Source organism: Chiloscyllium plagiosum, chromosome 11 (genome assembly GCF_004010195.1).
Source record: "Chiloscyllium plagiosum isolate BGI_BamShark_2017 chromosome 11, ASM401019v2, whole genome shotgun sequence".
Lineage (NCBI taxonomy): Eukaryota > Metazoa > Chordata > Chondrichthyes > Orectolobiformes > Hemiscylliidae > Chiloscyllium > Chiloscyllium plagiosum.
Window position 1 is genome coordinate 89021035 of NC_057720.1, and position 25094 is coordinate 89046128.

Here is a 25094-nt window from a genome sequence, read left to right on the forward strand (position 1 = left end):
GTGATCCCAGTCAATATTTGGATAGTTGAAGTCCCCCATGACAACTACCCTGCCTCTCTCACTCCTATCGAGAATCATCTTTGCTATCCTTTCCTCTACATCTCTGAGACTATTCGGAGGTCTATAGAAAACTCCCAGCATGGTGACTTCTCCTTTCCTGTTTCTTGAAAGTGGAGTTACATGTAGATAGGATAGTGGCGTTTGGTCTGCTTTCCTTTATTGGTCAGAGTATTGAATACAGGAGTTGGGAGGTCATGTTGCGGCTGTACAGGACGTTGGTTAGGCCACTGTTGGAATATTGCATGCAATTCTGGTCTCTTTCCTATCAGAAAGATGCTGTGAAACTTGAAAGGGTTCAGAAAAGATTTACAAGGATGTTGCCAGGGTTGGAGGATTTGAGCTATAGGGAGCAGCTGAGCACGCTGGGGCTGTTTTCCCTGGAGCGTTGGAGGCTGAGGGGTGACCTTATGGAGGTTTACAAAATCATGAGGGGCATGGATAGACAAAGTCGACAAAGTCTTTTCCCTGGGGTTGGGGAGTCCAGAACTAAAGGGCATAGGTTTAGGGTGAGGGGGAAAGAGACCTAAGGGGAACTAAAGGGCATAGGTTTAGGGTGAGGGGGAAAGATATAAAAGAGACCTAAGGGGCAACTGTTTCACACAGAGGGTGGTACGGGTATGGAATGAGCTGCCAGAGGAAGTGGTGGAGGCTGGTACAATTGCAACATTTAAGAGGCATTTGGATGTGTAAATGAATAGGAAGGGTTTTACAGATTACATTACAGTGTGCAAACAGGCCCTTCAGCCCAACAAGTCCACACCGACCCGCCGAAGCGCAACCCACCCATACCCCTACATTTACCCCTTACCTAACACTACGGGCAATTTAGCATGGCCAATTCACCTAACCTGCACATTTTTGGACTGTGGGAGGAAACCAGAGCACCCGGAGGAAACCCACGCTGACACGGGGAGAACGTGCAAACTCCACACAGTCAGTCGCCTGAGGCGGGAACTGAACCCGGGTCTCTGGCGCTGTGAGGCAGCAGTGCTAACCACTGTTAGGAGGGATATGGGCCAAGTGCTGGCAAGTGGGACTAGATTGGGTTGAGATATCTGGTCGGCATGGACGTGTTGGACCGAATGGTCTATTTCCATGATGTACATCTCTATGACTCTAAGCTGTTCCTATATCACTATACAGTGATACTTTATGTATTAAGGTGGTATGAAGAGACAGTAATTAATCTTCAATATTCCCTTTGATATTCATCAACTGCCTGCACTACTGATGGCAATGTCATCAAGTAATATAATTCCATGCAGAATCTACTGAAATAATGGCTCCTTTCAGACAATGGAGTAAATTGGTACAATGTTGGTATTCTGCCCCTCAACTCTTGGGGGTAAAGGTAAATCCACAGTAAGTTCCTATAACACACATATTGAGGTATCTCAGAGACTAACCACATCTTCTTGGCTAATTAAATAAGAAATGACTATCATTGTTCTACCCTTCACACACAGTTGGATAGGATTTGTTTCAATGAGCACCGCCTCTAGGATACATGTTACGATCAGTACACAGTGCTGCCTTTATCAGTCCTTATAGGTAATTCAGCAATAAAATGACACTTTATAACATTACTTTGTGGAGTGCATGGAATAATTCCCCTTCGATGTGGCCAGGCTGGGATTGATAAATTGAAGGAAAATCTCAACATTCTTGTGGGAAATTTTGAGACTCTGGCATTCCTCAGAAATGTTAGAGAATTTGTCAATTCAAGCGCCTTCCATTCAAAAGTGATTAAGAACTGAAAGTACTTTCAAGTGTCGTCCCAATGCAGAATCATGGATGAGCTATAAAGGGAGAAATTAGGGGTGGTAACCAAAAACTGGATTAACGGACGGGTCATAGTTTTTTTTAAGGTAGGGGTGCATGAAAATAGTTGAAGGAGGGAAGTCCAGAATTTGATTTAAACAAAAATCTAATCAATCTGTTTGGATGCGTTATGTAGTCATCACATTCTGAGATGGGACTTGTATCTAGACTTTCTTGACCATGATTAAAAGCACCACCATTGCACCACAAGAGCTGGGCTGCAATACAATATCAAGGCTAAGTTCTAGTGTGGGGAAACTGGGACTTGTGAAGGTAGTAGCATATGTTTGGAGGTACAGACTCGATGGGCTGACAGGCCTCTTCTGCACTGTAGGATTCTCTGATTCTATATTAAGCATTTGCAGGTTTAGCTCAGTTGGCTTGTTGGCCAATGTCATAGAATAGAATCCATACAGTGTGGAAACAGGTCATTCAGTCCAACAGACCCACACCAAAACTCTGAAGAGCATCCCACCCAGACTTATCCCTCTACCCTTTCCCTGTAACCCTCCCTACATTGCCCATGGCTAATGCACCTAACCTACACACCCCTAAACATTATGGGCAGCTTAGTATGGCCAAGCCACATAACCTGCACATCTTTGGACAGTGGAAGTAAACTGAAGCGCCTGGCACTAACCCATGCAGACACGGGGAGAACGTGCAAACTCAACACAGACAGTCACCTAAGGTTGGAATCGAACCCAGCTCCTCACTGCTGTGAGGCAGCAGTGTTGATCACGGAGCCACTGTGCTGCTCGTGGTTTGTGAAGCAGCATGATGCTGATCTCCATGTTCAATCTCCACACTGGCTGAGGTTACCATGAAGGGCCGTCCTTCTCCACTTCTCCCTCCTTGCCTGAGGTGTGGTGGCCCTCAGGTTAAATCACCTGTCTCTAATGAGAGAGCAACTCTATGGTCTGGTATGACGATAGTGACTTGACTGAACCTGATATTAAGAGGTTAAACTTTATCTATGTCATAAGCAGATCACGGCTTCCATCACTTCCTGTCTTCAAATCGTTTGAGTACTATACTTTATGTCATCAGTATTAAAAACACATGTCGATCTGTTTTCTTCTATGCATTCTTACAGTTTAGTTGTGTACAGATTATTGTGAATGCAATTGCAGATTGTCTCATGAGCTGTGCTTTAGAATCTATTTCTCCCCATATGCTTGGATATATCACAACATAATTTCCTGAACTTGAAAGTTTCTCCAGTACTCTCTTACTGTTATCCATATCAAAAGTATTTTTAATTTCAGTTCAGTATTTGGAATTTTCCATTGTTTGTCTTCTCTACCTTAATGTCATTCCCTCTGAAATGTACTCATGGTTTTAACACAACTCTGTTTTTCTTTTTATTTATTTGATGGCATAATTTTGGTTGGGATAAAGATGGTAAAAGCATAGTAAAAAACAAGTGGTAATGAATTGTCCAATAAATTTCCGGCCAGTCCAGTTTTTTTCTCCCATTGATGTTCGATGATGTTCAAAATCACAGTCATAGAGTCATACAGCTTGGAAATAGATTCTTTGGTCCAACCTATCTATGCTGAACATAATCCAAAACTAAACTAGACCCACCTGCCTGCTCTTGGCCATATCCCTTGAACTATTTCCCATTTTGTTTCTTTCCAAATATCTTATAAGCATTTTAAGTGTACGACATCCACAACTTCCTCAGGAAGCTCATTCCACACGCAAACCCCCTCTGTGTAAAACAATTTGCCTCTTATGTCTTCTTTAAATCTCTCTCTTCTCACCTTAAAAATGTGCCCCTTAGTCTTGAAATTCCCCATCCTAGAGAAAAGACAACTACTTTCAAATCTATCTATACCTCACATTATTTAATAATATTCTATCAGGTCACCTCTCAACCTCGATTCGATGTCCAGCAAGTTGTATTCATATTGAACCTTCAATGTAGTTAAACAACAGAAAATTTATCACAGGAGCATCATAAAGCTGGGAATAAAGCAAATTAGGACAATGTTAGGAGTAGGAGATCGAACCTTGATCAATGTGGGAGAGGGAGGTCGAAAGATTTAGGGAGGGAATTCCAAAGTTTAGGCCGTAGGCAATTAAAGGCGTGGGAAGTGCACAAGAGGTCAGAATTGGAGGAGCACAGCAATCTCAAGCTGTTGTCGGGCTGGTGCAGATTATAGAAGTAGGAAAAGCCAAGGCTGTGGAGGAACTGAAAACAATGATGAGATTTTAAAATTGTGACATTGACGAGCAAGAACTCGTCAGGTCAGAGAGTAGTTATGATTTTCCAGAATCAAGTGCACATGAAACAAATAAAATTATAGAGAAATTTTGTAAGAAATAGGATCAAGGGTAAATTACATGTAACTTGGAAGCTGGCCTGAGATTCAATGGAATAATGACTGATGTTATTTACTTTCTGCAAACCTCTTGATTCCATGAAAGACTCAAATCCCACCTGTCTCAAACTTGAATATATATTTTTTTATTAGATTACTTACAGTGTGGAAACAGGCCCTTTGGCCCAACAAGTCCATACTAACCCTCCGAAGAGCAACCCACCCAGACCCATTCCCCTAAACCTAACACTACGGGCAATTTAGCGTGGCCAATTCGCCTGACCTGCACATCTTTGGACCGTGGGAGGAAACTGGAGCACCTGGAGGAAACCCATGCAGACACGGGGAGAATGTGCAAACTCCACAGGACAGTTGCCTGAGGCGGGAATTGAACCCGGGTCTCTGGCGCTATGAGGCAGCAGTGCTAACCACTGTGCTGCCCATATTGACGGAACATCCAATGGTCCTATTGGTTAAAGAATTCAATTGATTTCTTTAAATATTTCCCTCTGTTTATGTACAACCTTTTCCTTCATGGCCTTGTCTTTTCCTCTGATGACCATCAAGGGGATGTATCTTTCAGTAACGTGATGCTGCAGGACAGAATGACTCCTTTACTGTGTTGTTTCAATGGTTTGTTAAACTACTGAAATCAACAGTTCATGCGTTAACCATTTCCCACCCATAAGAGTTGACAGAGATATGGATGAAGGTATGTATTCTGCAGTGGATCAGCTGGGCTGAGGAGAATTAACAATGGACAGTGTTGTAGAGGTGTAATCAAGTAGTCACTTTGATATTAAGACAATGATCATGAACAGTCTTGTTCAGCATGCAGAAATGGTCAAAGAGAGATGTGCATTTCTATGGAAAGGTTTTGGCAATTATCATTTAAAATCTGAGGTCCACTCACTTTCTTTTGGTAGGTAAGCATACTAACAGCCAATGCAAATGGGTGGACCTACACTGCAGATAAGCTATGATTTCATTAAATGCCAGAATAGGCTTGACAACTCAACAGCTTACTGCTCTTACGATGTGGTAGGAATCCAAAAGCAGAAACGTAATTTTCCTGGGACTGCAATCAATTGGAGGAAACTAAAATTAAATAATCCGTCTACACAAAGATTGATTGCTGGAATGAAATAATACACAACTGGGTGACATCAGACATATCTAGAAACTGACTCCAAATTGCCATTGATATTATGAAGAAAAAAGGTTGCATGAGATAGGCACGAATTTGGTAGGTGACAATATTTTCAATGACATTAGCAAGGAGAGGGAGCTTAGAACAGAGAAATTGTGTGCACTGACATTTTGAGTGGTTGAAAGAGATAGAGGCCATACTTTAAGAGGGTAAAATATATGATGCAACTGAGTGTTGCAAAAGGAATAGTTTGTAATGGATAGTCAGCAGGTCCATAATCAGAACTCATCCTTGAAAATAATAGTGAATATTGGAAATCTAAAGTAGATGATGATCTCTCAGATACATTGCATTTTCACAAAAGAAAACTTGTCTGTTCAGACAACAGACCATTTCAAAAATGAAGGTGTACTTTATTCCATTCCCCTATGAGTCATAAGATTTTGGAGTGGCTATTAGAGCCACATCAATGTGCAGTCTCCTCATACTTCTCCGAGAAGTGGCAAGATTAAACATAAATGGGTTAAATGGGTTGATCAACCTTTTCCAAAAGTTTTTTTTTCATTATGAGAACATCTCCCAGATTATTAAAAGAGAGAAATAGAACTTCCAAATGGACGGAGAGGAGGTCAAACAGAATATATTCCATTTAAGAATGGGTTACAGCATAGTTAAATGATGGGATTGCGAGGACATTCCAAGAAGCAGGATAAAGTTAGCAAGATGGAAGGGTTTGAGTGGGGAATTTCATACACAGGCGAACTATGATAGGAAAATACACACAAGAGGGGAATATATAATAGGAATCTATAATAATTATTCATTCGATCTCTCTTCAGGTGACAAATAGTAAAATGAGGAGGCTCCATAAACAGGACCAAGTTGGGGGATTCCATGGTCTGAGATATATAACAACAATCATACTTTAGGTTCCCCCTCATGTTCCATTTTTGAGCAGTAGGATGGTGCGTTAGAGCAGAGGTGCAGGACAATCGAAGGTAGTAGGAGTGCAATGATTTAATGAACGGTTGTCAGTAATGGAGCAATGAATCCAGCTGCTATAATGCCTGCATTTTCATTTCTTTCTTGATTAAGTAAGGAATTTGTTATGTGGCAAAACTCAAGAAGGAATGTTTCCTTGTGTTGACAAATAATAGTGGAAATATCAGCCAGAATTGGGGCTGACACACTGACGTGAACAAATGGTAGAACAAATATCTCCTGGAACTGAGAGTAACATTTCACGGTGTTAAGCCATGTGACTTATCAGGGGCAAAATATGATTTCTGCAATTCTCTAGCATCCAAGTGTAGAGCATTCATTCACATTGTAATTCATACTGATTTTATTTTGTGTCTCTGTGAAATATTTCACCTGCAGCAATTATTTGATTTTCAAGTTTTTCTTTAATTATGGTAAAAACTGTAAATCAGGGGCATTGTATTGTAAACACATATTCATAAATTGCTCTCCATAAGCAAGACAACAAACCATTTCAAAAATGAAGGTGCCCTTTATTCCATTCCCCTACGAGTCATAAGATTTTGGAGTGGCCATTGGAGCCACATCAATGTGCAATCTCTTTGTATTTTTTTCCTAGAAATGGCTTGATTAAACAACAACTGTATATAAAGTAGCTCAGAGCAAAATGATCTTAATATGCTGAATTTTCATTGCATTGTGCAAGATATGACTCCCAAACTCATAATTAGAACAGCTTTCAAGCCAATTAAAAAGAAAAAAGCCACGCAATGTAAACCTTTTGTCTACTGTCCAAAATTGTTTTGAATTGTTTTGCAGGGCTAAAGACATGAATTCATTTTATGAATATATTCATGGACCATTTCAAAGAAGAATTGAATTTGGAGTTGGGCAGCATCTTGCAGCCTATTATCAATTTAGTGTTTTACTAATTAAGTTTAATGTAACTTAATTTTCAACTTGCTTACTCAGTACTTGCTATATGTTGTGTACAGGTTACAGAAGAAAAGCCCTAAGCTTTGCATCAGCAAAGACCGTCTTTGGGCTCATGCTTAGCATTTAATTATTTTTTTGGAACTTGTGTAATGACTGTCACATCCTCTTTTCCTCCACTCTGCAAGTTGCAATAAAAATCCATCTGTTCATTTGGAGGGCCCGAGGGTTGATTTTCTCTGCTGACACATTTAAAGTGTAAAGAATTGTATCTTGTTCCATTCATTTCTTCAAGCAGATGTGTGGCTTTGAATAGAAATTGGGATTTCAATGCTATATTCACACATTTCTGTGGAAATTGATGAAACCAGCAAAGGCATTCTTGAGAAATAAATTATACCTCACATTTATTCAGTTCTTTCGGCTGATACATGTGAGAAAACAGCCAGGTCAACCATGGAGCTCTCAAAATTTGAATGGTTTGAGTGAAGATAAGCAACACAAGATTGTTGGTGGGTGAAGTGACTGGGGAGGTAGAGAGAAGTCTTCCTGTCAAACAGCTTGTTAGGAATCAATCCTTCTGTGAATCCTACATGGTGTGACAATTGTTTCTTATTGGAAGGCTACAATATCTCATTACAAGACAGTTTAACTTTATGGAACACTGATGTTGTTGATGCTCAGAGTAAGATGTCCTTTTTGAAGCATAGTTACTCTTTCATCCATTCAAGGTACTGTTCTTTTTGAACATTGTGTAGTTCATGGTGATTATGAAGCCAAGGGGTGAACAGTTGTGATTTGAAAGAAGTTCTACTTTGTTCTTGTACAATATGAAACCATCTTCCATCAACTGCAGCTCCTACATGTGGTACTTGTCTCCCATGATCCAGGAGATGTACATTTTCACTCCTTTTCTCATGCAGAATTTTGCATCTGAAGAGATGATGATTATCTCATTTGAACCAACTGCTTCAAAGTTACTTCCTGCTGTACAATCAAAGGCTCTTACATTGTCAGGCATACAAGAGGTTTAAGGCTAAGATGGTTAAAATCTATATTTAAGGTCAAACTGGATTATGGAGCACATGGGAAACTGCAGCAAAAACTAGGAATATGAGTGAGTAAATAACTCTTAAATGCATTAATTACTATTTGGTTCAGGATTAAATACACAAATCTTTGTTAGTTAAATTCAAGGGCCACGATGCTCCATGGTTTTCCCCAAAGAGAGGTGATGACTCACATGCCACTTCTGCTGCCAAGTAAATTCAAGCTATCAGGTCATCAATAGTTGACGTGCAAAGCAAAGGCAAATTTCTCAGCCTATCACAGGCCTTGACACTGCCTTGACACTTTCTGGCTCTGAAAGATTACCGGCTGAGACCCACTATTTGCAGCAGCAAAATGTTAAGCCTTCTGCTGTCTTCTTGTCACTGGGTGTGGGTCACAAGAAAGGAGTGGGGTGGTTCTTGGGTGAAAGTATCAAAGAGCATGATTAAGAGGATGTTGAATAACAGGAAGGTATAGATTCGCTATTATCTGATTATCCTGTTCCAGTGTACTTGAGAAAATTGCAACAATATCTCATAATTTCAAATAACTAGTCAGCTCGTTCCCCAAAACAGTAGAATATATCACAAGCAGTCTTGGATATTTGTATAGATCCCTTGTGAATTATTCGTGTATGGAAAAGCAATACTCTTTAATAAAAGCCTTCTGAGTTAAATCTAAAGAAATAAATCACTTTCACCTTTTCAGACAGCAAAAGCAAACTCGATTGCCATATACTTACTGAATGCACAATGGTAAACAGCTGTTGTTCTTAACTAGTCTGTTGACCGAACCTTGTTGGACCTGCAGGCAATCCAATTTTTCAATCTGCAGTACAATTCTGTCAATAGACACTCAAGATTTTACCAGGAATTAGAGACAAAACTAATGTGCTTGACAAAAGATTTACATGCTTTGAGGGCTTATGCCTGTCATTACGACAGTGGGCTGGGTTGCTGTGTCTGCAAAAGGGTATGGGTTGATCGAAAGCTCATTTGGAGGATTGTGGCTCTGAGTTGAAAAGTCACTGGACGTCCAACATGCTTCTGAATTATTCAGTGAATTCTGACTATCACTCCTCTTATTGGATTAGTTGATTATCATTTTGCCTGATATCAGCACATTTTGTAATATATGTGAGCCCCCTCTTACTCAACATTCACTGATAATCTGAATAACGTCACATCCTACATAGCTCAAATAGATACTGATGCTGCTTTTAGCTATTCCTGCCAGGAGAACTGTGGCCACAATATACCACACGCATCTGCCTTGTGTTTTCCATTCACATCCATTCTGTCCCTTCTGCAACTGCACTTTAGTGGCCATTATTCAATTATGTCTCTCTGCTGTCCTACACTTCACACACGACAAGACATCTCTTTAGTTTTTCTGTAGCTGACTGAATTGACAAAATACTGTTTAGAGTTATTTTTGCTCTTAAAACTCGAGAACCGTTTCATTTATTTCAGGCAATCAAAGAGAATTGACAGTGGGGGAGAGAGAAATGGCAGAGAAATTAAAGGACGACTTTGAGTCTATTCCTGCTGAGGAAGATGCAAGAAATCTACCAGAAATAGAGATCCAAGTAGCTTGGGAGAATGAGGGGTCGAAGGAAACTAGCATTAGTAAGAAATTAGTACTGGTAAAATTAATGGGGCTGAATGGTGATAAATTCCCATGGCCTGATCATCTACATCCCAGAATGTTGGAGGTGGTGGCAGCTTTGGAGGTAGTTGATACATTAGATTAGACTTCCTTTCAGTGTGAAAACAGGCCCTTTGGCCCAACAAGTCCATACTAACCCTCTGAAGAGTAATCCACCCAGACCCATTTCCCTCTGACTAATGCACCTAACACGATGAGCAATTTAGCATGGCCAATCCACCTGACCTGCACATCATTGGGCTGTAGGAGGAAACCCATGCAGACACAGGGAGAATGTGCAAACTCCACACAGTCGCCCAACACTGAAATTGAACTGGGCCCCTGGTACTGTGAGGCAGCAATGCAAACCATTGATCCACCTTTCAAAATTCTGTAGATTCTGCAATGATGCGTGTGTATTCGAAGCTAGCAAATGTCACCTTGCTATTTAAGAAGGGAGGGAGAGAAGAAACAAACAGGAAACCATGGATATGTTAGTCTTACATCAAAATTAATAAAAATGCTAGAATCTATTATAAAAGAAGGGGTAAGTGGATACTTGCATCGTAATGAATGACTAGGGTACAATCAGCATGGATTTGCACATGGGAAATTGTCTTTGATGAACCTTTCAGAGTTTTTGAAGATGTTACAAACAAACTTGAAGAAGGAGAGCCAATGGATGTAATAAACTTAGATTTTCAGAAGGCTTTTGATAAAGTCCCCCAGAGGAGGCTGGTTAGAAAATTAAAGCACATGGGATAAGAGATAAAGAACTGGCATGGATCATCGATTGGCCAGCAGATAGAAAACAGAGAGTAGGACTAAATGGGTCATTCTCGTGTGGTGACTGGTGGGGCAGGGCAAGGATCAGTACTGTGGTCCAGCTTTTCACGGAACATAATGATTTGTAGATGGGGGAGTAAATCTGAATCTGTGGATGAAAGAAGGTTAAGCAGGAATATGTGTTCAGAAAGATGTAAAACAACATCAAGAGGATTTGGACAGGCCTAGAGAATGTGCACAATTATGGCAGATAGAATGTTGTATAGAAAAATGTGTAGTTATTTATTTGGGTAGAAGAACCAGATATGCAGAGTGTTTCTGAGATGATAAGAAGGAGGAAAGTGTACAAAGGGACGTAGGTGCCCCTGTCAGTAAGTCACGGAAGATTAATGTGCAAGCACAGCAAATGGAATGTTGCCTTTATTGGAAGAGGATTTGACTACAGCAGTAAAGTCTTGTTTGTGGCTACTTCATTAGATGGTGCTTGGATTACTGTAGTCTCCTTACCTCAGGAAAGTTATTATTTACACTGAGGGAGTGTAGTGAAGGTTTACTAGATACTGTTCCCAGAATGGTGGGAAGGTCCTATGAAGAGAGGTTAGACAAACTGGGCCTGAGTTCTCTCGAGTTCCAAAGAATGAGAAGTGATCTCATTGAAACTTATAAAGTGCTTAAAGAAAGGGACAGACCAGGTACAGGTAAAATCCTCCCCCCGTTCGGGGAGTCTAGAGCCAGTGGGCATTATTGAAAAGTAAAAGAAATGCCACATAGGTCCAAAATGAGGGGCATTTCATTTTATTCAGAGGATTGTGGATCTTTGGAATGTTTGGCCACAAAGGGCTGTGGAAGTTCAGATTTTGAGTATGGGGTTGGTTTGGGCCACTCTCCTCTCTGACCTATCACCTTCATTCCCACCCCCATTCACCCATTGTACTCTTTGCTACCTTTTCCCACCCTCCTCTCTGACCTATCACCTCCATCCCCACCCCTATTCACCTATTGTACTCTATGCTACTTTCTCCCCACCCCCACCCCCCTCTCATTTATCTCTCCACTTTGCAGGCACCCTGCCTGTATTCCTGACGTTTTGCCTGAAACATCGATTTTCCTGCTCCTCGGATGCTACCTAACCTGCTGTGCTTTTCTAATCTAGACTTGGGTAAAAGGCATTGAAGTGTTTAGTCTGCCATGATCATATTGAGTGGTGAGGTAGGTTTAGCAAGTTGAATGGCCTACTTCAGTTCCTATATCCTTATCTTTTGTACTTTGGAGGGGAAACCGGGTTTAGTAGCATGGTAGTGTACTAGTTTGGGGGGGGGGGGGGGGAGAGTAGGGGGCAGCAGGCAAAAGTTAAAAATAGATCAAAGAAAAGGATTAGATTTATTACATTTGAAATATAAATTGAGAAAATTGACGTTTGGACAGTGCCGTGCTGAACAGAAGCTCCCAGTTGTTTTTTTGGTGTTACACAGATCACACAACTTTTGAAGACACTGGATTTGATACTTGTGTGCAACTAGACAGTGCTAGGCATCTTTGCACCACAGCACTAGCGTTTGATAAGATAAGTTACAATTTGCCACAGAGCTGAGGGGGCATTGGAGTCAGACCTCCAAATGAGCTTGCAAGCCAAGTCAGGTCTGTCTCCGTCTCACCCTCCGTGAGGTAGAACATTATTAACTCCTAAAGACTCTGAACAGAAGGACATCCATCTCAAGGAAAGGCCTAAGTCCAGTTAACTGGTCACTGACTTTTATATTGTCCGGTGGACGACAATAACATGACATCATCACCAAAAATAAAAAAAAACTGAAAGAAAGGTGCCTCATTCCATACATGTGATTTGGATTCTTGATCCACATTTTTGTCTCTGTTTCCATATACTTGCGCAGAAATCACTGAATTGTTTTGAGAATGAGTGTTTGCATGAATGGATTGAAAGTGGGTATGGTTTAAGTTTGCATGGTTGTAGTTAAAGGATAGGTTTGTTTGTAATTAAGATTTTAAAATCTGCTTACTTGTTTATTGGTGGAAACCTGGTGGGAGTTTCTTTTATTATAGGTAGTGGTCAAAGTCAGGTAAATTAACTATTTTCGGGATTCAGTAGTTATTTATGCATTTCTAATGACTCATGGAATAGTGGGGCTCGATTTTCAGTGCTCCCTTCACAGTTGAAATAATGCAAGACATTTCTCTGTCATTAAGTTGAAGGTAGATCTCAAGGATTGCATGTCTCCAGATTGTGACATCCGGATGTGTAGATTCACTATTTTTGACCCTCACCACTATAGGTCTCCTTGTTCATCTTGTCAATGGATTCATGCTGCAACAGGGAAAGCAACTTTCTGCTGAAGTCTACAAGGAACCTACATTTAAATGCAGTGTATGCCGTATTCTTGGATATCAGTGCTGTTAGCAGGCTATTTATCTGGTTAGCTACACTGATGGCTTGAGGCCAGAGCAGTTCACTGCCACCGACCCTCCTTTCTGCTCTGAGTCTTAGGGTCTATCTAATTATTAGTGGCAGAGGATAGAGCACCCCAAAACCTTAACAGGAAGAGGCAATTGTCGTACATAGCAAGGTAAGTTTTATTGTAGGGTAGCTATAGGCACAATTAACCAGTCAGGCATGATTACAGCAATCAGAAGGCAGATATATGACAGCTAGAACATCAAAACATCATGCGAGAAAAATTGTTTCTCTGTCCAAAGTCTAGGTGGGGTAGGGTGGCACTCAATTCAGCTCGACACAATCCTTTTCAGAACCATTACTTCATGCATCAGCACACAGCTACCACCCCAACATCCTTGACAGCAAGATTCAAGAAATTATTACTTCAGTCACTGAATTGGGCTATGACATAGCAAGGAACAAGAGGACAAGTTTTTCTATACACAAATCTCTCCCATCTACAATTCATTGCCACTCTGAGATCAAACACTCGATTCAAATATTTCTTCCCTAAATTTTAATAGATTGGTATATGTGCACATCTGTTTAACCTACGAAACATATATGGTCAAGATTACAATGTTTTACTGTCAATAATCTCTCATGAACAGATTGGGTTGGTTCATTCCCTTCTGTAATCCATGTGCTTCTGTTCACAGAGAGTTTGGTCGATGGAAGGTGAATAATCTGGCAGTGGAAAGAAGAGATTTTCTGGGCTCAGATTTACCTCTAGCTCCAGAGTTTATCAAGAATATACGGTTGTTGGGACGGAGACCAAGTCCGCAACAGATAATCGACAACTTGATCAAGAAATATGGCACGCATTTTCTACAATCCGGAACACTTGGAGGTAAAACACTGCAAATCCCAATTCAAAATATCCCCCCAAACCACTGCTGCAATGGTGAACAAATTTGACCATTTTACTGTATTGGACAGAGGGCTGTGCCTTGCTGCATTATCATGTATAATATCTGAGGAGAGACTTCCTATTTTTATTCCTGTAGCATTTTGATCATTGTACTCTTTAACTTCCATTGGATTTGAGACATTGCCGTGCCTCCCAAGTGTTTCTTCAGAGACTCCGTTTTTCCCATCAGGAGATGTGGATCTGAACTGCTGGTTTGAGAATTTAATTTTGATAATTGGCAAAGTAATGTGTTCGATTATCTCCTCAGTTCTGTGTTGCCAGTCACCCTTTATAAGCAAACCTTGTGTCCTCACCTATCTGAGGTTCACTTATTTCTGTTCAGTCTCTCGATAATGGGGTGGCACGGTGGTTCAGTGGTTAGCACTGCTGCCTCACAGCGCCATGGACCCGGGTTCGATTCCAGCCTCGAGTGACTATCTGTGTAGAGTTTGCATGTTCTCCCCGTGTCTGCGTGTGTTTCCTCCCACAGTCCAAAGATGTGCATGTTAGGTGAATTGGCCACACTAAATTGCCCGAAGAGTTAGGTGCATTAGTTAGGGGGAATGGGTCTGGGTGGATTACTCTTTGGAGGGTCGGTGTGGACTAGTTGGGCTGAAGGGCCTGATTCCACACTGTAGGGAATCTAATCGAATAACCAAAAGGGTGGCACTGAAGCAGAGCACTATTATTCCTTTGAGCAATTATTGAAATATCACAGAAGAATTTTCCATTAAAAGACAGGTGGAAGTTCATCCTTGAGGTCACGCACAGTTTTAGACCATTAGCTGGTTTACTTCCATAAATTACACAAATGAGAAGGATGTAGTTATCATCAAATTCCTATTGCTTTTCACTTCTGGAAAACTAAGATGCAACTTAATATCTCCTCAAACCTTAGTTTACCTTTATTGTCAAAATTTAAACAGCTTAACCTGTCTAAACATTTAACATAGATCTTTTTGCAACTAAGACAAAAGCACGGCGTTCAGTTCCTGTGTTACTATTTGTTTTTGGCCAAAGTACTAATCATGATTTAATTAACCATGACATGACTATCTTCTCAAAATTGTCTTAAAACAAAGGAGATTTTTTTGATATTGATGAAATGACATGCTTCCCATGATGCGTTAATTGTAAATAACTCACGTCCTGGAATCTTCCTGTTGCTCATAACTGCGGGAGTCTCCAGGATTAGTTGAAGTTGTTACTGTCATGTGCAGAATGGAGATATTATTTCCCTGTACACTTCCTGTAAGATTGGGATGACACCAATTAAATTCCTTAGGACGTGGCCTCAGGAGAACAGAAATATGCTACATTTAAACATTTAGCTTGAGTAACCCAGGTGATTTGCCAGTAATAACAGAGAACCATGCATTTAATCCTCACAGTCCATTATTTTAGTTATGATACCTGGTCCATTTAGTCTAAATTAAACACAGATATTATCTTGTAATCACAGATGATAATGTATATGTTCAGGCAAAGAAAAGTGCCAATTAAAAAATCATGTATCTTACATTTATTCTTACTCTCTTCCCAAAACAGATACATTGGGTTGGGTGAACCATTACACATTTTAACAAGCAACTAGGGGAGGAGGTGGAGGTGGGAGAGAGATGGTGGGGAGTTTGCCGTTGAAACCTTGTGTGGAAGTTGAGTGCCTTCATTCTAAGGGGATTTTTAGTTTTGTTCAGTTGTCTGTGTTTCCCAGGACTTGAGGAGCCAGGGAGTTAAAAAGATACAAGAGAGGCTGTACCCTTAGGTAAGTAACTGTATGGCACTGCCTGTGGGCCTGGGGAAAGCAGGAACATTTAGAATTGTCCACACCCGGCCTCTGCAACACCCCCCCCATCCTCAATTTTAATCATCCCATCAACCTACACGCTCTTCCACTGTAGCCTCCGAGGTTTGTACCATCAGACAAGCTGCCATTTCTGTCTATTAGCTTGACTATTGAGCTGGGAAATCCGGAGAAACTTGAACCTCAAGACATGGAGCTAAAACTAGGTTAGAACCAGGAAATGTGAGGTTCTCAACTTCCGACCATGACTGCTCTTCCTGTTTTGTGACCCCGACCCAGTAAATATTGGGGCTTGTTTCACTGATATTCTATTCTCTGTTGCTTCTCTGATCTCCTTATTCTTTACCTACTTAAGGAAATGTTACAAATCTGTGTTGGGTGTATTCTTTCATTGGCATCTCAGAGTGGAATCAATACATTTTATAAACTGGATTTAAATTATGAGGAGCACTATACTTAGCTGCAACTGAAGCCACTTAGATTCGCAGACTGCTGTGACCTAACCATATTATCTGATTCACTGTTGAATTCAAGCCACTTTAATCAAAGATGTTCCTTCCTCACTGCCCAAGATCTTTGAGTCAAGAGGCCTGTACCCAGCACCTCCAACATAGGGACTTGCACATCTCACCCCTTCTCAGCGGCTCAAAATAGGAGGCGCACATTAGCCTCTCTCTAACCACACCATTATAGTTGTCAGAATATCGTAATGTTAAGTTCTTTACTCAACCTTACATGAACTAAATGTGCATTCTCTTTCCCACGTCAATCCTCACACACAGAATATAAAATAAACAATTCCCTTTTATAGCAAATACAGTTGGTGTGGAGACTGGTGGTGTTAATTATCTTACGAAAATTACTTACTGGTGGAAGGAAAAACAGATTCTCTTTGCATTTCTAGTATTTCAATGACAAAAGTCATCTTACTTTTGAACAGAAATATAGTGAGCTAGGTGTCTACAAAAGCAAAGGATGAAATGGACAGTTGTGGAGAGCGGAAGATAGCAGAGAGTGAGTACAGACATAGTACTGAAGTAGTGAGTACTGAAGCTTTTGAAGGATGAACTTCAATGGTTAGAGGTTGGAGTAAAATGGGATAGTTATAAATATTGAAAATGTCACCCATTCTGCAGCCTCCTACTATGAGTCTCTGAGAAGGGATGAGATATACATGTTTGACTGGAGTATCGGAGTGTCAGGAGGAAAGAGAAAAGAATATTATTTTCAGGTCATTAAGTTCATTATTCCATCACAGTATGTACATTCAAATTGATTGAATGAAGTTAAGAACTGCAGTCTCTGGAAGTATTAGATCAATCAGACAATGCTGAAAGGTTGCTGGAGATCAGTTTGAAGTCTGAAGTAATGAAAGGTTAGCATTTTGGTTGGAGCACCCATATGAGACTGGGGAAGGATGTTTCCCACATGTTTGGTTTTTAAAATACAGTAACATTTTACTGAGAATTTCACTGTCCTCGTTTTTAGTTCTCTCCCAGGTTGCATTATGCTATATGTAATGGTCAGTTATGGTGATGTTGTTGTGTAGAGAAAATCAACAAATGTAGACACCTCTTATCCAAGCAGTAGAACTAACCACAGGTACTAGTATTTTGATAATTTTGATTGAACAGAAGCTAGAAGGGGATCTCAGTGGTAGTGTCCCCACCCCTGGGTGAGGAGGGTTGGGTTCAAATCTTAACTGCTCCAGATGTGTGTCATAACATGTTTGAAGAGGCTCATTAGAAATATTGGGACATAAGTTGTGAGTGCAATCTATTTGCATGTATACTTATGACCATAAGGATAGAGAGTGATTAAGAATAGAGAGAGATAAACAGTGACACTTGCCCCCAAAACACGCATCAAGGCTCAATTCCTTTGAGATGAATGCATTCATGCTTTTATTTTCAATTCCAGAGATAATGTAGCAATATATGTTGTTGCCTTTCTGCCTCATACAATTACCCTGCGCTTTGCATTTTATTGGCGGAGCAGAATTATAGCCTGACTGCTAATCACTCGCTCTCTGTGCAGGAGAAGAATCACTCACCATATTTGTGGACAAACAGAAGTTAAATAAGAAGACTGATCTCAACAATAATTCTGCTGTCAGTTTGGAAACGCTTCATAAACTGGCTGCATCCTATTTCATTGACCGAGAGACCACATTACGCAAGCTTCACGAGATCCAGATCGCCTCTTCAGCAATTAAGGTAATCATTCCCACTCTTATACCTCTTCCTTTGCCACTGCTGTCCCTTTACCGCAGTTTATTTTAGCAGGTTATCCTTCATGTGGTACCTGTCTTCTCCACAAGGCTTAATTCAATTCCAATCAGTACATTCGTTTCTCCCACACAACCATTATCAGCTGAAGTCACCATGCCCTCCTTATGTCACTGTTATACACCAGGCCAGACCACCTTAAAATATGTTAAGAAGGTAGCCTAGACCCTAACATTTTCTTATTTTAAAGACAGATGTGAAGTGGATATTCCAGGTGTGATGCAGCTGGTCAAACCTCTTGGTTTTAAGAATTTATTTAAATACTACACTTGAAACACACACAAAAGAAAGTGGGCATTAGAATATCTTAACCATTGGAAAACTTCCAATGCAGTAACATTCCGTCAACAAACACCCAGGCAAAAAAGGGAAATTCAAACACAGGTTCTTACAGGTAAGAGGGAGCAACGTCCACAGAGAGATTTCAGACAAAGTCAGAGGAATCCTTTACTGAGGCTTGCAACACTTCTAGACTCCAACATCTTGTGACTGCTACAGCTAAAAAAAAACTAGAAAACACCTGAACTGGGAGAAATGGTCACTCCGCTTCCCTTCCATTGTTTAACTGTTACTCACTAGACTCCTTGGCATCTTTGCCTTTACGACTTCTCTTCCAAAGCTCCAAGGACAAACTAACCTTTTTAAAATGACAGCACCATCACAGTCACAATCAAGAAGATGACTCCATATAAATACCAATGATTCAGTTCATTCACTGGTATAGCAAACTCCTAAATTGCCACTCATCATGCAACTGTTCATGCTACTTCTATTGTCTAGTCTGCCTTGATCTCCAGAGGTTTGGAAATTATGTTGGCAGATAAGTAATCAAGAGACCCAGACTAGTGGACACAAGTTCATATCCCTATCTGGTGCTGGGGAATTTAAATTCGACTAATTCAATTAATCTGGAATTGAGTACTGTTATCAGCATTAGAGACCATTGTTAAATTGCATTGGTTCACTGATATTCTTTGGGAAAGGAAACTTGTTGTCCGTATCCATCTTAGCCTATGACAACTCCTAATCCAAAGCAATGTGGTCGACTTTTTATGCTTCTCTTACTTGGCCTTATAAGAATAAATCAAACAAGATTTCCTATCGATTGGCACTGTGAGTATCCCTGGACCATTTGAACTGCAGAAGTTCACCACCCACCACCCAGAGTGGCACAGTGGCTCAGTGGTTAGCACTGCTGCCTCACAGCACCAGGGTCCTGGGTTCAATTCCCGCCTGTCTGTGTGGAGTTTGCACATTCTCCCCGTGACTGCGTGGGTTTCCTCCGGGTGCTCTGGTTTCCTCCCACAATCCAAAGATGTGCAGGTTAGGTGAATTGGCCATGCTAAATTGTCCATAGTGTTAGGTGTGTTAGTCAGGGGTAAATATAAGGTAGGAGTTTGGGTGGGTTTCTCTTCAGAGGGGCGGTGTGGACTTGTTGGGCCGAAGGGCCTGTTTCCACACTGTAGAGAATCTAATCTAACCTCTAAATTCAGAACGGAACAAAAACTCAAGCCTTGCCGGCCGTTAATTTTCCATAAACAAATCAAAACAAAACAAAGAAAAAACTCCTCATATCACCCTGACCATTCATCTGTAGCTCCCCACTACACTGATGACACCAGTGCCCTTCCTCCATCACGTCACATGTGATCTCATTAGAAAGTGCTCCATGCTGGTAGTTTAATCTGAAGATTGCCACCCCTCAGGCAAAGGCAGAAATTGAGAACGAGTGCCAGTGTGGGAATGGCAAACCAGCCAACAAACCCACCCAACCTCCTCCCCCCACTATCACAGCACCCACTGGAGTAGCACCCATACTCTCTTCCTTCATTCACGAAAAGTGGCTCCACTTGCTGCAGTAAACACTTTTCATTTGGAGAGACAGGTGGCTCTGTTCTGATGGCATCAGACATCTTGGAACACATAAGCTTGATTATATTGAGAGAAGAAACAGCACGATCTCAACATTTGAACAATCCCAGTAGATTTTCCAAGGCCTTGCTCAAATTAAGTTGGGTAACGGACTATTTTAGCAATGGTTTGGTATGGTACATTGTGTGGTTCCGCTAATGAGGCATTAGGTAATATCTTGCTGCTGAGATTACCATGTTTCACTTCAAGATTACCAAGCCCAGTTTAATATTACATAAACAGGATCCCCAAGTTTAATCCAACCTTCAAAGCTCACTTAATTAAAACCCCATGTTAACCACTTCAAACTCTTATTGTTCAAATATTTCAGGTATAACTGAGTATACCATCAGGCAAAACAAGGGCAATGAATTAATGAATAATATCAGATTTTAAGTGTTAACAATTAAGACACTCATCAAACAACACAAATTATTCAAGTAACAAACAAGAGACACTAAATTATACAGAAATACAAGACAGATTTCAAACAGATCCAAAGTTTGGTCAGGAAATCTCTTGCTTTGTCCAGACAATATACCTCAAGGCTTCATGTCAACAATAATCCCCGAATGACTGTCTCTGAATTCGAGTATCTACATTTACAGAAAATCTGTGATTAGTTGTAATGAAAGTGACACCACTTTGTGACCAATCTAAACTCAATCCAGGCAAGAGCACACTTCATCTGCCCTGGGGATTCACAGAGTACTCAAAGGATGGCGCTTGGAACTTTTATTATTTGGTGGGACTAATCATCCCCTTTCTCCCCCTTAATTAAAAGTTGTTTTTAAAATGTAATTTGCTCATAATGTGGTCACAGCTAATTTAATTGGTCTTTCTCATCTGTGTAAATTGCCTTAACATAGACCAATTAAGCATTTAGATTGCCGCTATCTCTTTGCGTGACAAACCTCTATTGATTTGTATGTCTGTGGCCTTAAGACGAAAGGTAAGTTTTAGGTGATAAGATTCTGGATGCATCCTTCTCTGTCATTCCCAACCTATTTGTATCTCACACTAGGAATACTCCATTTCAAAACAAATAGTTACTGAGACTGATTAGTAAAAGTTGATTCATCTCTATTCACTAATGATCATCAATTACTTATTCTTTAATTACACTATGATTAAGATGCTTCTTCTAATATTGTGGCTGGTTCCCATCCATAATTTATGTTGACAGTGTTCTGAAGGGTTTGCCCAAAACATCGATTCTCCTGCTCCTCGGATGCTGCCTGACCCGCTGTGCTTTTCCAGTACTAGACTCTCGACAGTGTTCTGTCATTATCAAGTGTGGCTGTGTGACAGCAAAATATGACTTATTTCAAAGATAGTCTATTAATACAGAAAATAATGGTATTTTTCCCTTGTTAGGTAAATATGTGTGAATATGAGTTCAGAAAATGTCTCTGGAAACAGCAGATTACAGGAGATTATCTAAAACTTAAACTAATATCTACAATCTAGAGTTACTTACAAGCAGCAGATTAAACAGGTTGCAAATCAGGAGATTTATGGAATGGAGGATCTCAATAAAGTTACAGTCATCAGGGAAATGGTACTGAGCTAATTATTGGATCTGCAGGTTGACAAATCCCTGGATCCTAATGGATGTTATCCTAGGTTTTAAAAGCAACAATGGTGAGATAGTTGACACATTTGTTGGAATTTTTAAAAATTCCCCACATTCAGGAAGGTTCCATGAGTTTAGAGAATTGTGAATGTAACTTCTTTGGTCAAAAAAGGAGGGAAATAAAGCAGAAAACTCAAGGCCCATCATTTCATAGGGAAAATGTTAGAGGCTATCATTGAAGAAATTATAAGAGGGCACCTCAAACAGTGCATGGTAATCAGGCAGAGTTTTGTGAAAGGGAAATCATATTTAACCAACTTAGTGGAGTTTTTTGAAGCAGCATTCTGTGGATAAAAGGGAACTTATGGATGTACTGTACGTATTCCAGAATAATTTGATAAGGTGCCACATGGAGGGCTACTGCGGAAATTAAAAGTTCATGGTGTAAGGGGTAACACATTGGCATGGGTAAAAGATTATATAGCTGTTAGGAAACAGAAAGTCGGATTACGTGAAAGCACTGAAGATATTGTGGTTACCTTTGCTGAAGACACAAAGGTAGATAGGACAGTAAGTTGTAAATAAGATGTAAGAAGGCTGAAAAGAGATTAAGTGAATAGGTAAAATTCTGGAAAATGGAGTATAGAAAATTGTCCATTTTGGCAGAAAAACTAAAAAAGAAATCTGAATGGTGAGGGATAGAAGAACTGTGAGATGCAGAGGCATCCTGGTGTTCTTATGAATGAATAACAACAGGTTAGGATTGAGGTACAACAAGTAATGAGGAATGCTAATGGAATGTTATCACATATTTTGATAAGAATGGAATACAAATGTAGGGAGGTCATATTTCAGTTATATAGGACACTGGTGAGACCATTTCTAGATAGTCAACACTACTCACTCTATTAGTCACCTTATTTAAAGACGAACACCAATGTTTGGGAAATAGTTCAGTGAAGATTTAGTGGACTAATACCAGGAATGATCAAGTTGTCTGATGAAGAATGACTGGACAGGCTAGACTTGTATCAGCTCGAGTTTATATGAGTAACAGGTAACTTGCTAGAAACATACAAGTTCCATAGAGGTCTAGATCGGAGTAGATTGAGAAAGGATTTTTTCTCTTGTGGGAGATTTCAGAACTAGGGCTACTATTTAAAAATCAGCAAATGTCCATTTAAAATAGTGATTAAACAAAATCTTTTCTCATTGGGACTTGTGAGTCCGTAGCATCAGAAGTAGGCCCAATATGTTTGCTCTGCCATTCAAGGCAATTGTAGCTGATCTAATCATTTTCAACCACACTTCAAAACTTTTTCCTTGGAAGGCAGTGTGGAAGCAAAGTCTTTTAATATTTTTCGGACAAAAGGAAATAGATTCTTATATGCAAGGGGGTGAGAGGCTCTGGGAAGTAGATGTAAGGTGGGGTTGAGATGATAGTAAGATCAGACATGATCTTATTGAATGGTGGAGCAACCTTGAGCAGCTGAGTGACTTAGTCCTGTTCCTAACTTAGATGTTGAGGTAATTGAGGTTGGAATATTTCAAGCCATAATCATTCATAAAATACAGGCCTAGTTAATCCAGGTCTGGCAGCATCTATGGAGAGAAAACAGAATTGACATTTCATATCCTGTGACCCTTCTTCTGAACTATGTCATCCCCTGTTTAAACATGAATACAGTGGTTTGTCTGAGACTGTGGACATGACCTTGGATGTTTTCCGTTCTGGAAAACCTGCTGGACACTGGTTTCACGTTCTAGCACCTATCTGTTCCTGGTATTTGTTAATTAAACTGAAAGTGAAAGAAACACAGTGACACAGCCTATTTGTTTGGAATAATTGACAAACTGTGTTCCACACCTGACGCAATTCATATGCATTCCCCCCTCCCCAAATGGTTAGCTTGATTATTGACTGCAAAATCTGCTTGAAAGACGAGAAACACCAAGGCTGTTCCTCATTTAGCAACTGCATTTGTTTGACAAATGATATGTGATGAAGTATGATTTTTTCTAGACTACCGAGAGTTCATTCCACCCTCTGAATTTTGATAAATAGAATTGTGCCTTTTGGTGCTGGCTCTTGTAAGATGCAGTTAAATTGACTGATGGAAATTGATGATATCCTTATCAACCTCAGCAAAACATAGCTGAACAAGCAGTGCAAGGGGAATTGCTTAAAGAACTGCTCTCTTCAGGGATTCACATGGATGGATTAACTGCCATGTTTGAGAAGCAGTAGTTTATAAAGTAATGTGCACCATTAAAAATAACTTTGTATTTTCTTCTTTAAGAAGTAATAATGTGGCTTTGGGGTCCCAGTTGCTTCAAAGCTGCTGACTGAATCAAATAATGGAATATATTTCAGAAAGCTCTATTATAAAACAATGATAGTTTAATGGAAGAAGACTGTCACGTGAAGAACTGAGTGGGAGTAGTCTGTTCGATGGGGAGTTGGTTATGAGCAGTTTATACGATGGAGAGACGGACTGGGGCTAGCCACGTGAAGGAGCTATGGATGAGCAAACAGATACTTAAAGAGAGGGAAAGTTGGCTGGGAGCAGGCTGGTAGATAGAGATGGATTAGTGCAGGTTATTAGAGAAACTTGGGTGGGACAGGTTGTCGGAGAAACAAGTGAGTGTGGCAATCCAAAGTCACCACGTTATTCCTCCAGTTTCTATTTATCATGACTGAAGTTATTCAGATGCTGTATTACAAAGTTTCTGAATGAAGAAATAAGTGCTAACTGAATCATCTTTCTAGTCTGTTCCATTGGTTAACTGCTCCGCAATGTTAGTTTTGTATTTACTCCCATTCATTTGCTATTTCCCTCTGTACAGCTATTTTGGAGAAGCAGAAATAGCTTGTCGTAATTGATATTATCTAGTCTCTTTAGAATCTTAAATTCACCAATCATGTTAGCTCTGAATGTTCTCCTTCTCCACTGAGAAGAGGTTCAATTTACATAATTGTTCCTTCCAAGACAATACCTTCCGTGCCTCAATTTATTTGTGTGCGGTTTTCTGTATCCTTTTAATAATTACAGTATTCACTTGGTCCTGAGGTGATCAGTGCTTGTTATTGTAATTGCAATTACATTAATGACTGTAAAGTGGCAGGATTCCATCCCTATTCAAAGTCATTTGTTGACTTTTCATCGTGTCCCAAACGTTTTTTACTCACTGTCACTGCGCATTGTTGTGGCAGTTTCAATTTGATGTTAATTGCAAACTCCAGATCGCTTTTTACTTTTTCCAATAGTTTCTTTCTATTGAAATAAATGTCCCTTCTGGGTTTTGTTATTTACTTACTTGAAGTACTTTGCTGTCTCCACCATGAATTTCGTCTCCTGCCTGCCTATCCAATTCATGAGTCTATTCAAATACAC

The 25094-nt window shown here is 40.2% G+C and overlaps 1 protein-coding gene across 3 annotated transcripts in view; it reads left to right on the plus strand.

Annotated features, from left to right (window-relative positions):
• The window catches only part of LOC122554654 (BMP/retinoic acid-inducible neural-specific protein 3-like), a 177075-nt gene that overhangs the window by 70671 nt on the left and 81310 nt on the right, over positions 1 to 25094 (plus strand). For all 3 annotated transcript variants that reach the window (XM_043700019.1, XM_043700020.1, XM_043700021.1), the window contains 2 exons: positions 13870 to 14060; positions 17962 to 18140. In XM_043700019.1, the coding sequence (XP_043555954.1) occupies positions 13870 to 14060; positions 17962 to 18140 (370 nt within the window). The remainder of the gene's footprint in view (positions 1 to 13869; positions 14061 to 17961; positions 18141 to 25094) is intronic.